General features: G+C 47.8%; 1 protein-coding gene across 3 annotated transcripts in view; it reads left to right on the forward strand.

Moving 5' to 3' along the window:
* TP53BP2 (tumor protein p53 binding protein 2) overlaps window positions 1–17,872 on the forward strand; it is a 63,037-nt gene that overhangs the window by 15,814 nt on the left and 29,351 nt on the right. For 2 of the 3 annotated variants that reach the window (XM_044289077.1, XM_044289076.1), the window contains exons 3-10: window positions 3,583–3,730; window positions 5,747–5,860; window positions 8,034–8,113; window positions 8,282–8,383; window positions 11,279–11,450; window positions 11,575–11,756; window positions 15,162–15,326; window positions 17,462–17,693. In XM_044289077.1, coding sequence (XP_044145012.1) covers window positions 3,583–3,730; window positions 5,747–5,860; window positions 8,034–8,113; window positions 8,282–8,383; window positions 11,279–11,450; window positions 11,575–11,756; window positions 15,162–15,326; window positions 17,462–17,693 — 1,195 coding nt within the window. The remainder of the gene's footprint in view (window positions 1–3,582; window positions 3,731–5,746; window positions 5,861–8,033; window positions 8,114–8,281; window positions 8,384–11,278; window positions 11,451–11,574; window positions 11,757–15,161; window positions 15,327–17,461; window positions 17,694–17,872) is intronic. The other variant, XM_044289078.1, reaches the window with a different exon arrangement.

The following is a 17,872-nucleotide window of genomic DNA, read 5'->3' on the forward strand; positions in this document are numbered from 1 at the left end:
GGTAATGTAGTTGCATCCTAGAACGTGCCCATCCATAAGTAATGGCACCATGTGGGAGTTGGGGTGCCCAGGTGATACACTTTTTTGCAACCAACCCTAAACCTGGCCCTGGGGGCTAGAGGGATGGCGGGTCATGAAGCCACTCTGCCCTTATAGGGGTTGTCCCACGAAAAATATTCTACAGTTTTCAAACCAGCATCTCACCTGAATACTTTTTTAATTGCATGTAATAAAAAATGTTGCATAGCTGCTGAGCTATTCAATAAAATGTATCTGCATAGCGCCACCTGATGTTTGTTGTTTTTCTTATTTCTTTGTCCTGCTCACTGAGAAGGCCGCACATGCTCAGTTTCATCCTTCAACTGCCTCCTGAGCTGTGATGGGGAGAGCATGGGCACGCCTCCTTGAGCGGTGATGGGGAGAGCATGGGCACGCCTCCTTGAGCGGTGATGGGGAGAGCATGGGCACGCCTCCTTGAGCGGTGATGGGGAGAGCATGGGCACGCCTCCTTGAGCGGTGATGGGGAGAGCATGGGCACGCCTCCTTGAGCGGTGATGGGGAGAGATTGTCATGTGCTATAGGAGGTCTGATTTTCATTTTTTACATTAGTCATGCGATCACTCCTTTTAATGTTTAGATACAGGTCTGCGAAAATATGCAGATTTTTATTTATTTTTTCCTTCAGGTGAAGGGAAGCCTTGGTACAGCTGTATTGGTGCCCGTACCCAGCTGCCATCTTTGCACATAATAGCTTATATCACTGGTTCCAGTTGTTTCACTAGCCCTATATGAATATACCAAGGCAGAATGGCGTGATGGCACTGCCCCTGGCCACCAGGAAATGTCAGGTTTTGTCCTCTTGGGCCTCTGTTCTGCTGGTTTTCCATGCCACGTCTAGTCAATGTGCACGTTTCGCATCTGCTGCGTAGCGATCGCCACCTCCCGTTTTGCAGATGAATCTCTCCCCTTAGATGTAAGTTAATTTGTGCAAAAAATCAGCAGTGATTGCTGCATCCTGACTCCTGGAAAACTATTTCATCAGTACTGTAAGGCGTGCTTACCCACATCAGGGAGAAAGCTTATGCCCCTCTCATCACATACCAACGACGCCCCAAAAATACCCTCCAAGAATACGAAATGCACTGATATGGCTTGTAACTAGTTATCTCAATGTACACGGTATCAAACCAAAAATACCCAATGGACTGACTGGACTTTCCCCAATTGCTGATCACCACATCCTGACTGTCTGATCTGTCCGACCGCGCTACAGGGAGAAGCCTGCAGGTTATAGGAGGGACCAGTCATCGACCAGCGGTGGCATTGCATCGCTCAACAGTGCTGTCCATATCCAGGAGATAGAGATATCTACCAGGCATTATGATATTAACACAACCATAATCTAGACCACCAGGCGTTCTGACATTGCTCCTCCACTAGACCACCAGGCGTTCTGACATTGCTCCTCCACTAGACCACCAGGCGTTCTGACATTGTTCCTCCACTAGGCCACCAGGCGTTCTGACATTGCTCCTCCACTAGACCACCAGGCGTTCTGACATTGCTCCTCCACTAGACCACCAGGCGTTCTGACATTGCTCCTCCACTAGACCACCAGGCGTTCTGACATTGCTCCTCCACTAGACCACCAGGGAAGCTGGTATTAATCCCCTGCTTTCCGAAACCGCCATGGATTCTGAAATAACGCCTTCGCTAGACCAGCAGGGAGGCTAGTATTCATGCCTCGCTTTCCGAGACCATCATGGATTCTGACATTGCTCCTCCACAAGACCACCAGGGAAGAAAGTATTAATCCTCTCCATTGTGGCTGGCTACCGTCTGGGGATGGAGCCGGGTTATAGAGGTGGGGTATTATGTCTGCTGTATCATTGGGGAGGCATTTTTCCCCCTTTTAACCATTTGATCCCCCTAGGGTGGGGTGGTTGTTTTTCAGCGACCGCTCGCGGATGCGTCTCGCTTATTGTACATCCGGCTGTCGTGTGAATCACTTGTCTGTGCTGACGAGATCTGTTTGCTCAAACCGTTCCACTGTAAAGCTAATATTTCCATATGGCTGCAGATAATGAACTGTTTTACATGTAGGCCAGCTAGAGAGCGTCCAGCATGCCCTGATCTGTGGCAGGGGCGGCCAGTTTGCATTTTTTAGTATTCCAGAAACAGAAATATCTATAGGAGACGAATTTCTAGGAGTCACCGGGCTCCAGAGGATTGTTCTCTCCTTGACAAAACAAAATATATATAAAGAATACCGCCCCCAGATTGACAGCAAAACTCATCAGGCATCAGTATAAATGTAACTGATTACAGGTGTGCTCTGGTTAGATACTGGGTCTTGCCACAATGGGGCGTAAAATTGCTTCCAGGCTCCCAGATGCTTCTTTTGGGTAGTTAACCTCCTGTGAGAGGTCATTGACTGATAGACGTGCCTTTACGACGCACTGGAAGACGTCTTGCCCAGTTGACAGATTTTGAGATTTTGGAAGATATACTATACTGGACTGTAGTATTCAGGGTAAATTGCTGTGTCGGCACTTTGTAATTAAATAAGTGGGTTTTGGGTTCCAGTTTGGGCACTCGGTCTGTAAAAGGTTAACCATCACTGATCTAGGCCATTCTGACTTAGGAGGTGGTGAGAGCAGTGGTTACATGAGGGCAGCCCAGGCAGACCACCAGTAGAAAGCATCGTTTGATCCGCTGACGAGCACAAGCAACTCCCAGAGTTTTGTTGTCCACCATCCAGACACAGGTGGCCCCTTCATTACTCACATCTCTGCCCGGAACATTTGCAGGCATGTAGCAGAAGGAAATTTTGGTGTCATGGCGCTCATTACGTGTCCTGTCATTGCTAGCCACAGTCGCCTTTGTTCTTGGGGTCGCGTCTCCTCTTGGGTCCGGGCTCGGGTCTCCTCTTGGGTCCGGGCTCTGGCTCGGGTCTCCTCTTGGGTCCGGGCTCGGGTCTCCTCTTGGGTCCGGGCTCGGGCTCGGGTCTCCTCTTGGGTCCGGGCTCGGGCTCGGGTCTCCTCTTGGGTCCGGGCTCGGGCTCGGGTCTCCTCTTGGGTCCGGGCTCGGGTCTCCTCTTGGGTCCGGGCTCGGGCTCGGGTCTCCTCTTGGGTCCGGGCTCGGGCTCGGGTCTCCTCTTGGGTCCGGGCTCGGGCTCGGGTCTCCTCTTGGGTCCGGGCTCGGGCTCGGGTCTCCTCTTGCAAGCACGTCCATTTATCATTATTACAGTCTCGCAGAGTTTTTCCTCTCCTCCTTGGGGCGATATTATCTTTGCTCAGCGGGTGTACATTGTTATTCTACTTATAAGATGTACAGATGGGAAAAGAAGGCACAGGGTGGCAGTAAGAGCCCTCAGGTGCCCCATACAGCTCGTGGTGCCCACCATTGCTATGGTAATTGTGCTTGGATTAGTACATCTATTTCCATAAAGACAGTGGGTTGCGGCAGTTTCTTTGCTGGTCCTCCGGCCCTTGGCTATGACACATAGACCAGTGTAGTTGCCTGCAATGTGTGGCTCTTCATTGTCATTTACCTGTTTGTTTTTTCCTGGTTTTCTTCTAGATGTTTCTCACGGTGTATCTAAGTAACAATGAGCACCATTTTAGCGAGGTGCCGGTCACTCCTGAGACCACCTGTAGAGACGTCGTGGAGCTGTGCAAGGAGCCTGGAGAGACCGAGTGCCACCTGTCTGAAGTCTGGCGAGGCACAGGTATGTCTCTTCTGTATCTCTGGCCAAACATGGCTGATATGTAACTCCTGAACAACCCTAGACCATCAGGGAAGCTAGAATTAACTCTCCCACCTCCCTAGACTACCAGTTACATCATCCCCTAGACCACCAGGGGAACTGGTATTAGCTCCTCTACTACACTACGATACAATACACTTTATTGGTCCCGACGGACATTTATTGATCCCCATGGAAGCTGGTAGTAACTCATCCACTACTACAGACCAGTAGAGAAACCTCATATTAACTCCTCCGCTACCCTAGACCATCAGGGAACCTGGCAGTAACTCGCCCAGTCCACTAGACCACCACATATGCTCGTATTAACCTATTTACTATAACTGACCACCAGATAATTTGGTATTAAATCATCCACCACACTAGACCACCAGAGAAACTGATATCAAGTGTGTTTCCCAGTTTTGTGATGTCACCCCTATTCACAGATCTTAGATCTGTGGTGGTCTTACCAATGGGAGCCCCACAGTTCAAGAGAACGGGGACCCCACACCCTGTGGGCGCTCTGAAATGAATGGTGCAGCGAGTCGGGCATGTGCACTCGGCTACCTCCAGAACTCCCATAAAGAATGGATTGGCTGCCCGTCTCGCCGCTTCGTTCATTCCAAGGGGCCCCGCTGGGTGCAGGGTGTCATCCGTGGGATACCCACCTATCTAATAGTTATCCCCTAACCTCTGAATGGGGGATAACGTTACATAACTGGAATACCACTTTAACTAGGCCACCAGGGAAGCTGGTAATGACCCATCAGACCAAGAAAATGTGCATTAACCTCTTCAGCACCCTAGACCACCAGGGAAGTATAAAATTGATCTAAAAATAATTTATTTTCTGTTGCGTAAATTTCGAGTCCAGTGATGTGACGGCTGTATGCTGGGTGCTCTGACTGGCAGCAGCCTTCCTACCACTCCCAAATACCCAGGGTGTTCAGGTTTATAGGAAGGTGGAGGGAGACGTCCTGATCTGTCACATTGGTCGCTGACAGCTTTCTCGCTCTCTTCGCTGTCCCTTTAGTCACGGGCTCTGCGTGGTCCATGAGCTCTTTAACTATATCTGTGGGTAAATTTAGGGTTGTGCCGCGGGGATAACAGTGCGGACGACGGTTGTGCAATGCTGTTTGTCCTGGAGAAGAAAGGGTCTTTGTGTCGGCAGGACAAAGCGCCCGCTACTCTCTATTCGTGGGAGGAATGCGAAGGCTGTGCTGGTGGAGCAGCTTACAGCCAGCGTGCTGGCCTTCACAGCACGGGTCAGCCAGGCATATATCAGCACAGCTACACAGACTAATCCTCCACTCACTCCCTGTGTCAGTCTTCACTGTATTTCTGTCATTCTAATCATGAATCAGGAGCCTCAGGATGAATTGTACTGACCCTCAGATATCTGATATAACATTATTTGCATCTCTTCTACAGCTTAAAACACTTTTTCTAAGCATATCAAATAAATATATATATATATATATATATATTTTTATTTTAAGGGGTTGTCCATTATTAAATAAACATGGCTGTTTTATTTCAGAAACGGTGCCACCCCTGTCGGTGGATTACGTCTGGTATTGCAGCCTAGCTCCATTGAGTTGATCAGGACTGAGCTGTAATACCACGCACCGCCTTTGGACAGGAGGGGCTTTTAAAGCTTGGCTATCCCATAGAAATGAATGGCGGCCGTATGCATGCCCGACCAGTCTCTCTTCATTTCAGGGGACGGGAGGGCATACAGGGCCCTAGCACTTGTCATCGGTGTGAGTCCCAGCGGTAGGACCCCTCCGAACTAATACTTATCCCCTAACACGAGGATAACTTAATCTATGCAGAATACCCCTTTAACAGCAGAGATGTGGCGAAGCACGGCAATGGGTGTATATTTGGTACATGTGAGTGTATTTCCCCCGCCCCGTCTTGGACAGGGAAGAAGTGTGTGTTGCTCATGTACTTCATTCTTCTTGTGAACGTGCCAATAACGTTGTGTTCCAGAACGCCCTGTGGCAGACAACGAGCGCATGATTGATATTCTGCAGAAGTACGGCATGCAACGCAACGAGGTCCGATTCTGCCTACGCCATGAGCGCCCGCCATCTAGAGAATCGGGTGAGTGGCCCTGATGCCTATATTCAGTATAACTCTAATATGTTATCAGTGAAAAGTAGCATCCACGTAATCTTCCTGTAGTGTGTGGCCCCCCTCTCTCTGCCTGAAGGCTCTCAGGTACAGTAATACGGTAGTAAGGGGAGGGGGATGCAGCTGCAGTGTTTTTTTTTTTTTCCCTCTCTCAGGGTAGGTTCACATAACTGTGGTAGTCTCCGGAAATAAAGAACGCCAATATAAAAGAGACTTAACACGTTGTGTGTTTCAATTATTGAAATATAACAAGGATCTGGTTCTGGCGACTGTCTTCCAGGCTTCACAGTCACTGGAGTGTCGGCAGGTACATGACACACAAAAATCTGAGGTTACAATTATATATTGATCTGTGCGATGGCAAACAGCTATATTTTTATTTATAGATTTGTTGTTTTTTAAATATTTACTTTTTTAGTTATTTTATAGCTTATATCTGCATGTCCAACTATCCCCATCCCTGTTAAGGGTCCATTCACACATCCGTATGTGTCTTGTGGATCCACGGATCCGCAAAACACGGACACCTTCAATGTGCGTTCCACATTTTGCGGACCGCACATCGCTGGCACTATAATAGAAAATGCCTAGTCTTGTCCGCAATTGTGGACAAGAATAGGACATGTTTTATTTTTTTTCGGGAACGGGATTGTGGACCCAGAAGTGCGGGTCCGCATTTTTGGATCAGGACAGCACATAGTGTGGTCCCATAGAAATGAATAGGTCCGCACTTCCGTTCCGCAAAATGCGGAACAGAATTGCGGATGTGTGAATGGAGCCTTAACTAAATACAATTTTGAATAGTTAATAATTATCAGAATAATTTGTCATTTATATTCCTATCAATATAAAATTCATATACTTGTATTAATTACTATATACAAAATTCAAATAATACAAGCTAAAATGAAATATAGTACTATAACGGCAAATTATTCTTCACATTTCCTACTATTTACTAATTAATATACTACAACATAACTATTCAAATCAGAAATAGCAACAAAACCAAAGATACTGATGTCAAACTTGTATTTATTTAATTTTCATATAACAAAACATGATTGTAACTTTTTGTAAATTAAAATATACTGTAAACCAATAAAAATGTACTGTTGAAAAATAAAAATCTGATGTCTAATGGTAGCTTTATTGCTGGTATCTCTGGCTAGAAGGAGGAAACCATAACCCTCGTTCACATCTCCAGCACTTAACTCTGGCAGAGGAACAGAATACTGAAGATACTGTAGACTGCTGCACACCGCCGGGTCCCTTCATAGTCAGTGGGGATCCTGCAGTGTGCGCCGGTCTCCAGTATCTCCGGTATTCTGTTCTTCTGCCAGGGATGTGAACAAGTTTGAGAAGCGGCATGGGAGCAGCAGTCTGGGAGCCTCCTAGATTTCATGGACGTTGTGTGCGGGTGCACATGCAGTGTATAGAAGGAGACTACTTGGTTTGTCGTCCATTTTGACAGGATCACCTGCCTGACGTTGCAAAGCTAAAATTCTCTAACTAAATGACAGAACCAACCATAAAGCTGGCATTAGACATCTGATTTTTGATATGAGACCTGGAAGAAGGTCCCCAAACTGGATCCCGGTTATATTTCAGTAATTGTAACACATATGCGTGTTGGGCCTCATTCGCATGAGCGTTCTTTATTTCAGTTTATTTTTTTACTCTTATTCAGCACTGATATTCCGCATCACTTTACAGATATTATGATTTCTTGCTGTCTCCAGTGGAGCTCACAATCTAAATTCCCTATCGGTATATCTTTGGAGTAGGAGCAGGACAATGAAAATAACAGAGGTGCTGGATTCGGGGCAAAACTGTCAGGCATGGAGCCAAACAGATCCCATTGACTATAACGGGATCCGTTCGGTTTTGTTTCGATGAATGTATTGCAAATTTTTCTCTCTGCTATTTTTGACCAAATCTAAAATCGAATGGAGCCTTCAATGCAGATGTGAACATGCCCTTAGGAGTTTAAATTGGATTACCCGGAAGACCTGCATGCTGCAATGTTATTGGTTGCGCGTACGTTTTTTTTTTTTTAAGAATTTTTAGGGTTATTGTACCTGGATAAAAAAAAATCCCTTTGTTAGTGATTTTGTATGTGTATTTTTTTTTTTCATTCTAGGAAATCTACAAAGATCCCATGATCCCAATCTGAAGCGGAATGGGGTGAAGGTTTCTTCTGACAGGAGGATTGAAAATGGGGTAAGTATGTTACACGCACTGTTTGCCCGTATCCCCCAGCCCTTAGGAAGCTGCTCACCGCTCCTGTATTGCTCTGCATTAGCCCAAGTGGTAGTGGTGGAGGCAGGTTTTCGCACCCAGCGCATTTAGAGACCATAATGACTTTTTCTTGTTTTCTGGATTACACAGGTGAACGGCCCCAGGATGGACATGACTCTGGCTGAACTGCAGGAAATGGCAGCGAGACAGCAACAGCAGATCGAGGCCCAGCAGCGAATGCTGGCCACAAAGGTATGACCGACACCCGATGTTCAACTGGATATTGTATTAGCATTCTGTATAATAACTCCTGTCACTTCCACTATAATTAATGTACATTACTTATCCTGTACCGACCCCAAAATTACATCCTATATTATACTCCAGAGCTGCACTCACTGTTCTGCTGGTGGAGTTACTGTGTACATTACTTATCCTGAGTTACATCCTGTATTATACTCCAGAGCTGCACTCGCTATTCTGCTGGTGCCGTCACTGTGTACATACATTACATTACTTATCCTGTACTGATCCTGAGTTACATCCTGTATTATACTCCAGAGCTGCACTCACTATTCTGCTGGTGGAGTCACTGTGTACATACATTACATTACTTATCCTGTACTGATCCTGAGTTACATCCTGTATTATACTCCAGAGCTGCACTCACTATTCTGCTGGTGCAGTCACTGCGTACATACATTACATTACTTATCCTGTACTGATCCTGAGTTACATCCTGTATTATACTCCAGAGCTGCACTCACTATTCTGCTGGTGGAGTCACTGTGTACATACATTACATTACTTATCCTGTACTGATACTGAGTTACATCCTGTATTATACTCCAGAGCTGCACTCACTATTCTGCTGGTGGAGTCACTGTGTACATACATTACATTACTTATCCTGTACTGATCCTGAGTTACATCCTGTATTATACTCCAGAGCAGCACTCTCTATTCTGCTGGTGCAGTCACTGTGTACATACATTACTTATCCTGTACTGACCCTGAGTTACATCCTGTATTATACTCCAGAGCAGCACTCTCTATTCTGCTGGTGCAGTCACTGTGTACATACATTACATTACTTATCCTGTACTGATCAGGCGCGTACATAGAAATCATTGGGCCCCATAGCAAGAATCTTAATGGGGCCCGACTAACTCCGTCCACTGGCCCATCCCACCACCTGCCCTGGCTTCTCCCCTGCCATACCCCCAGCAGTTGCAGCCGTGTAGACATTAGGAGCTACTTTTACACTTGCGTTTCTATTTTCCGGTATTGAGATCCGTCATAGGGTCTCAATACCGGGAAAAAAAACACTTTTGATTGTCCCCATTCATTGTCTGAGGGCACTGTCCACTATAAGCAGCACACAGGCACAGCTCGGGGGGGGGGGGGGGGGGGGGCGCTATGGTGGTGCTGGCATAATAGTATACCAGTGCCACCATATCCCCCCTTGCCTTATGAACTGTCAGAACCTCCTAATGCATACCTCAGCTGCTGCAGAACATATAAAGCTTCGTTCACATCTGTGTTGGGGCCTCATTCGTGGATCAGGTCATAAATGCTGGACACAATTTTATAGCCTGGAAGATGGAAACCTGACAGATCTCATCATAGTCAGCGGGATCCGTCGGGTGTTGTCGTCCATGAAGTGCCAGATCCGGAACTGCAGTGATTTTCGCTGATTTGCTCCTATGACAGCAGAACAGCGACCGTCACCAGCACAGAAGTGAACAAGTAATACACACCTCAGCTGCTGCAGAACATTATAATAGTGACAAGGGAACTACAAGTCTCATCATCACCAGATTATTATTGGAAATTAGGGAGCAACACAGGGAGGTGAAAGTGGAGAGAACTACAATTTCCAGCATGTCCAGGCTGTTATGATCAGATACAAGCAGACATTACACAGAGTATTAGGCCGGGTTCATATCACCGTTTAGTTTTCAGTTCTTCTGATCCGTCAGATGAACAGAAAAATAAAGAAAAAAAATGATCCTGTATTTCAAGCATCAGTTCTGCACATTTGGCATCCGTTTATGCCATTTCTGTCGGAGATCCGTTATTTTAGACAGAAAAAAGTCCTGCATGCAAAACGGAAAACTAAACTGTGATGCGAATCCAGCCTAAAAAAAGAGAACTACAACTCTCAGCATGTCCAGATTATAGGACATCATCTAGTTGTACCAGGTAAGAGCTTTAAAAATAAATAACTATAACCCCCAGTATGGCCAGACTTATTATGGGGCATCAGTATACATTCCAAAGAGGGGGTATAAGAGGAGAGAACTACAACCCCCAGCATTATCAGCCTGTACTAGGGCATACGTTTAAATTACATTGAGAAACATATAATACGACAAAACTACAACTCCCAGCTTTTCTAGGATGTTATGGGTTATCCCAGAACACCACTAACCTCTCCTCCAGGCACCACACAGAAGCTCCGCCCCCTCACAGTGATATGCCACAGGTCTTTCACCAGTCCTCTGCACTGGTCACATGGTTGATGACATCACCAAAGGTCCTTTAGACTTCTGCTGCTCTGCTATTCATTGGCTTCCTGCACTGGTCACATGGTTGATGACATCACCAAAGGTCCTTTAGACTTCTGCTGCTCTGCTATTCATTGGCTTCCTGCACTGGTCACATGGTTGATGACATCACCAAAGGTCCTTCTCCACCTCTTACTTTCTCAGGTAGCCATACAAGTGTAATTAATGGGCGGGGCCTATCCTCCTCTGCGGGCCCCCTTCCCCCAGGGGCCCCACAGCAGCTGCGTGGTCTGCCTCTATTGGAGGTACGCCACTGGTACTGATCCTGAGTTACATCCTGTATTATACTCCAGAGCTGCACTCACTATTCTGCTGCTGGAGCCTCATGCAGGGTATGTATGTGCACAGCGGGCATAACTGCTACCGTTGGAGCTTTCCCCAGCTGTGTACCGGCGCTGTCCGTCAGTGTAAGCATAGGCACACAGTAGCAGTCATGACATCCGTTGTCGGGTTTGTAGGCTGAGGGAGCCACCAATATGAAAGTTCTTGTTTTTTTGGGAGGTCATTTTGCTATGCGCCTTTGTGAATTGCCGGTGCATCCCTTCTGCGTATAACGTGCACTTTTTGATGCCTGTAGGAGCAGCGTTTGAAGTACCTGAAGCAGCAGGACCAGCGTCAGCAGCAGGCCAGCGAGCAGGAGAAGCTGAAACGCTTGCGGGAGATCGCAGAAAACCAGGAGGCCAAGCTGAAGAAAGTGCGGGCATTGAAGGGTCACGTAGAACAAAAGAGGATCAGCAATGGCCGACTAGGTGAGGATCTGCCCCTGTACATAAGCCGCTCCGTGGGCACTCTTATGGAAGGAGTGATTGGTCCTGTGTACTTTGTGTAATAACTTGGGTCATTTCTTTTCCTTTCTCCCCTGTGATCTTGCAGTGGAGGAGATTGAACAGATGAATAACTTGTTCCAGCAGAAGCAGAAGGAACTCATGGTGGCCGTGTCCAAAGTGGAAGAAATGAGCCGTCAGCTGGAAATGCTGAAGAACGGACGCATTGAGGGCTATCATGACAACCAGACTGCTGTCGCCGAACTAGACCGTCTATACAAAGAGCTTCAGGTAAGCGATGGAGACGGCAATACTCTGAGACAAGCGGGCTGCCGGGTCACAAGTGCGTGTAGCCTTCGGTGGGTCTTCTGTGACTGCAATCTTTAAAGATGCCTTCCCCTCGTACAGCGCGGTGGTCCGTTATCCAGCGGCTCTCCAATGTATTGAGTATTTTATGTTAAATTGAGCCTGTCTCCAGGAAATGCACTGATAAAGCAGGGACAGTGCCTTGTGGGACTCGATCAGCCGAATGTAATGATGTCTCACAATTATCAAACCATTGCTTCATTCTGGAGAAAACGTACATTTAATCCATATGCAAATGAGATGACTGTGCAGGAACCTGATCTGGCAGAGGAAATGGGAGGAGCTTGGGGGTGCGCAGTGTGACTTGGGCTCGCTCTCGGTGCACGTAAAGGGGTATTCCCATCTCCGACAATGGGGGCATATCGCTAGGATACACCCCTCTCTAAAACTAAGCCGGCAAAGTGGTGGCCTGCAATGCCGCTCCAGACACCACCAAGCGTTGCTATTGGCCTGACGAAAAATAGCGGAGTGGCGCGCTCGGCTACTTTCGAACTCCCTATAAGAATGAATGGAGGGTGGCCACTCATGCCCGGTGCGCCCTCCTTCAGTTTGCCGGCTGGGTTTATGAGATGGGTGCGGGTCCCAATGGTGGGACCTGCACCTATCAGACAATGGGGGCATATCCTAGCGATATGCCCCCATTGTCTGAAATGACACAACCCCTTTAACTACTTATTTGCATGTGGATTAAAAATGCTTTTTCCAAAATGAAGCAGCTGATTGCCAACTGTGAGGTATCATTACAGTCGGCAGGGCCAGGCCTACAAGGCATTGTGTTGGGGTCATCGGTCAGCTTCCTGTTGATGGGTTCCTTTAACCTAAAATGGGTTCTCTGGGATTTTCATATTGATGTCCTGTCCTCGGGATAGATCATCGATTACTCGGACCCCCGCCGTGGCGCTCACCGGAGCTGCATTGAGCACTGCGGCCTTCTCGCACCTTTCCAAGCACAGCGCCGTACGTTGTGTGGTGGCTGTCCTTGGTATTGCAACTGCATCTAGGCCACGTGACTGATGTATGGTGATGTCACTGGCCTAGGCGCTCATGGAGCATTGCCGCCTCTTCATACAGCAGAATCGGTGAGTGTCCAGGGTCTCAGACCTCTGCTGATCTGGTATTGATGACCTATCCCGAGGACAGGCTATCAATATAAAAATCCTGGATAATCCCTTTAAAGGGAACCTGTCACCGGGATTTGGGGTATAGAGCTGAGGACATGGGTTGCTAGATGGCCGCTAGCACATCTGCAATACCCAGTCCCCATAGCTCTGTGTGCTTTTATTGTGTAAAAAACCCCGATTTGATACGTATGCAAATTAACCTGAGATGAGTCAGAGCTTGAAAATATGACTCTTCTCTGGTCACACAAGTAAGAGATGACTCTTTTATGTTAATTTGCATATGTATAAAATAGTTTTTTTTACACAATAAAAGCACACAGAGCTATGGGGACTGGGTATTGCGGATGTGCTAGCGGCCATCTAGCAACCCATGTCCTCAGCTCTATACACAAAATCCCGGTGACAGGTTCCCTTTAATGTAATTGGGCAATATCTGGAGATCCAAAAGTCGCAGACCCTGGCTATGCAGGACAGGGGTCAGCAACCTCTGGCACGCCAGCTGTTGTGAAATTACAACTCCCAGCATGCTCCATTGACTTCTGTGGTTGATCCACGACCAGTCAAGCTAGTGTGCCTGCTGGGAGTCATAGTTTCCCCACAGCTACGGTGCTGGAGGCCACTGTACGATCTGGCTCAGCTGAGCGGTTCTGGGTGTGCTACTTTTGGCTGAGTTGTATTACGTGACCTTATCCATGAGTTCTTTACAGAACAGTGCCGTGTATGTGGCTACGTGATGCCACCGGGTCAGGCTCAGAGGTATCGCTCTTTAAGTAGGCCTCTGCATTCTGCATTGTGACCTGTTGCCTCTACGTGGCACACCACCTTGATAACTCTTTAACAAGCCACACGTGTCCATCACATGACCCAAATAGATTACAGATTCTCATCCCCTGGAAGCAATGAAGTGACAGCAAGCAGAGGTTTTAAAAACTGTATTAAAAAATGCCATCGCTTAATGTAAATAACCAATTAATAACCAATTTTCTGGTTTGTCAAAGTGACCGATTTTACATTTAAGGGTACTTTCACACTAGCGTTTTTCTTTTCTGGTATTGAGTTTCGTCCTAGGGGCTCAATACCGGGGAAAAAAACTGATCCGTTTCATCCCCATGCATTCTGAATAGAGAGCAATCCCTTCAGGATGCATCAGGATGTCTTCAGTTCAGTCCCTCTTACGTTTTTTGGCCGGAGAAAATACCGCAGCATGCAAAAAATAAATACCAGATCAGTTTTTCCGGATGACACCAAAGAGATAAATCCGGCATTTCAATGCATTTGTCAGACGGATCCGGATCCGTCTGACAAATGCCATCCGTTTGCGTCCAGATTGCCGGAATCCTCTGCCGCAAGTGTGAAAGTACCCTAAAGCCATCAGGATATTTTGGGTTCATATAGTGATGGTTTGTTCACAGTAGGCTCCCTCCTCGGGGCTCTGAGGGCTCCGGCATATTTATGCGTTACATGGACCACCCATTCATTTTAGACTTCTGCTGGGAAGAGAAGGCTTTAACGGGACCCCTGTAACCCCCCTCCCCCACTGTGACCAGCTCATCGATCGATATAAGAACTTTCTAAGGGCTCATCCAAACGACCGTGTGTCGGCCGGGCCCGTGTTGCGGCCCCCAAACAGCGGGTCTGTAATATATACGGGCAACGCATCACTGATGTGGACCAATTCACTTGAATGGGTCCGGAATCCAGTAGGTCCGGTGTTGAACGGATGCACGGAACCCCACGGAAGCACCACGTTGGGTTTCTGTCCATGCATGTACTACTTTTTTGCCGCGCAGACGGATCGCTGACCCATTCAACTTGAATGGGTCTGGATCCATCTGCGGAATCCTCACTAATGTTGCCCCGTGCATTGGGGACCGCAAATTGCGGTCCCACATGCACAGAACGGCCGTGCGTATGAGCCTTAAGAGATGGTCGCTGTGCACGATAGTGAAGCCAGTGCCTCTCCATGTGGCCGATGGCTCCTTTCTCCTCTTTTTGCAGCCCTGTATTTTTAGCGTCCTAATTGCACGGTGTCGGTTGCTCTGCGGTTTTGGCCGTTCCCTTGAATAGTCCCCATATAGGTAGATTCGGGATTGTCAGGAAGTGAAGCCGCGCTGTCTCCCTCCTGCGCAATTAGCATGCAGGGCTTTGCTTAGCCTGTCTTTTGGAGCCCCGCGTCTTCAGTGTTTTGTCGTTGTGTGCCTCCATTCAGTTGAGGAACAAGCTGAATCAGGAGCAGAATGCCAAGCTGCAGCAGCAGAGGGATAGTCTGAACAAGCGCAACTCGGAGGTGGTCGCCATGGACAAGCGTGTCAATGAGCTGCGGGACCGGCTCTGGAAGAAGAAAGCGGCTCTGCAGCAAAAGGAGAACGTACCGGTAAGTGGCACGCTCGAATGTCTAGTATTAACCCCTGTCCTGCCGCCTTAGTAACGAACTTAATAAATGAAAGGGTCACTTAACCTGTCACGCTGGTCGCCTTCTCTATTAATAGCCTCCCTGGAATAGATCCTTTATAGTTCCCACACCTCGATTTGCATAAGTCCTCGGTAATGTTATGAGCCGCGCTGTCCTATAAATCAGCCTGGATTTGGGGCGTGTGGCCCTCAGGATAATATATTCGGCTTTTTATAGCCGTCCTGATATACGGCTGATGGTTCTCATGTCAGCTCGTGTGTGTTGGGTAGGCTTCTCCCTAGCGCCAACCAGCCCTTTGGCAGCAATGTTTTGCTTTTTGTGCCCCCTGAAGCATGAAATGCGGGGTCTGTAGTTTTAAATGGCTGTAGAAAGAACATATTTCTCCTGCTGTGAATGACCCCCTGCTTACGCGTGCACAGAAAGCGCCTTCTCATGCTCGACCTGTCGCTCCATTCACCTAGGGCAGTGATAGGCAAACTGTGGCTCTCCAACTGTTGCAGAACTACAACTCCCAGCATGCAAAGACTGCCTACAGCAGGGCATTGTGGGAGTTGTAGTTTTACAACAGCTGGAGGGCCGCAGGTTGAGCATGCCTGACCTAGGAGAACAGGACCCCCTGGTCAGACCCCCACCAATAAACTGTGCATAGGGGATAACTTTAAAACATGGAATAACCCCTTTAAAGGGGTTGTGCATGTCAGCAAAGCCTGTTTTCCCCCCCGACCCTCTCCTAGGCAGACGTGCAGGAATCATACTTACCTGCCTCCAGCTCCTTCCCTCTCCGGCCTCCGCTGTGTCCCTTAATGTGAACCTCCTTTTTTTTTTTTTTCTGCCGCTGCAGCCAATCACTGACCGCAGCAGTGACCTGCTCCCCTTGCGTCACATGACCATTTAACATGAGGGGAGGAGTGATTGGCTGCAGCGATGTCAGTCCTGAAGTTTACATTCAGGGACCTAGCCGGAGCAGCAGTATGCTTCCCTTCGCAGGTTTGCCAGGTCATCAATCGTAAAAAGCGGACAACCCCTTTAAGGGAAAAATGTTAGTTTACAGTCAGAGGCTACATACCTGTGCAGACAAACTTGCATGTTCAGACAGTGTGTATTCCTGTGAAAAAAATCTGCAACCTTGCAAAACACAGTATGGAATTCCCATTGAAATAAACGGAATGTGTCTTGTGGGCAGAAATTGGCGCATCACTTTAAAATCCAAGTGAAGTATCTGCTGTGTTAACTAAGGCTAAGGCATCATGCACACAGCCGTTGTGTGTTTTGCGGATCCGCAAAACACGGATGGCGTCCGTGTGCGTTCTGCAATTTGCGGAACGGCATGGGCAGCCATTAATACAAACGCCCTATTGTCCGCAAAACGCGAACAAGAATAGGACAGGTTTATATTTTTTTTATTTTTGCCGACCACGGAACGGAGCAATGGATGCGGACCCAAACAACGGCCGTGTGCATGAGGCCTAATACTCACAGCTTGGGGGTTTGTTACAGTCTGGGAAATCCTCTGCGAGCCAAACACGTCGGCAGCACAAATCTCTCTCTGGTCCTGATAGTTTGTTACAATGTGTCAGTCAGGGGGCGTTGTCTGTTTAGCTCACGGAGAGTTCTCTAGACTGGATGCAACTGTAACAAACTCTCAGCTGTGAAAAGTAGTAGGCCTGGACAGGTTTTTCAGCCTCTGGATGTAAACAAGAATGTTTCCGTTTTACTAATTGCAAGCAGAGGTCTTGGATTTGAAACACTAGAAAGTCGCAGAATCTTTCCTTGCGCAGTCATTCCTCTTTATTTGTGCTGGGCAGAGAGCACTGAACGCTACTGCCTGGGCCGACAGCATGGGTGCCATCCTGCCACCTGCATATAGGTGCAAGATAGGCGCGGGACACACATATCACACCAGACCTATGCTTGGCAACGATTGCAGCTTATACAATTAGATTTAGTTAAAAAAAATATAATCTGCAACTGCCTGCTTGTACCCATGCCAGACCTGTTATGCCACCCCTCCCCCATCGTGCATGCCACCCATCTTCTGCCATCTCGCTGTGCGTGTTTTTTTGTGTTGAATAGCTTGCCACCTCTCTTCAATTTAGATTTCATCTGATGGGAATGTACCTCAGCAGGTAGCGGGCGGCTCCAGCAGAGTGGCGGCCGTCGGCCCTTACATCCAGTCTGCCACCATGCCACGTCTACCTTCCAGGCCCGAGCTGTTGGTTAAAGCTGCTCACCCAGAGGGCACCGCAACCACACAGGTGCCCGATGTGCCGCTCAAGTCACAAACTTTGCCCAACATGAAGACTGCCTCCCAGAGCAAAGCTCCACCCGGTAAATATGCGCAAATTCACTGCCCCCTAAGGAAACCGATCAAAAGCAGAGGGTGAATTTTTCTATTTGCTTTCTTTGATGTGATACTGTTGTCCTCTAGACGCTGCATTTTCGGCTGCATGCTTTTCGAGGCGACCGTATGACGCTAAAAGCCGCTCATGCAGAGCCGATGCAGCTAC

Source organism: Bufo gargarizans, chromosome 4 (assembly GCF_014858855.1).
Source record: "Bufo gargarizans isolate SCDJY-AF-19 chromosome 4, ASM1485885v1, whole genome shotgun sequence".
Lineage (NCBI taxonomy): Eukaryota > Metazoa > Chordata > Amphibia > Anura > Bufonidae > Bufo > Bufo gargarizans.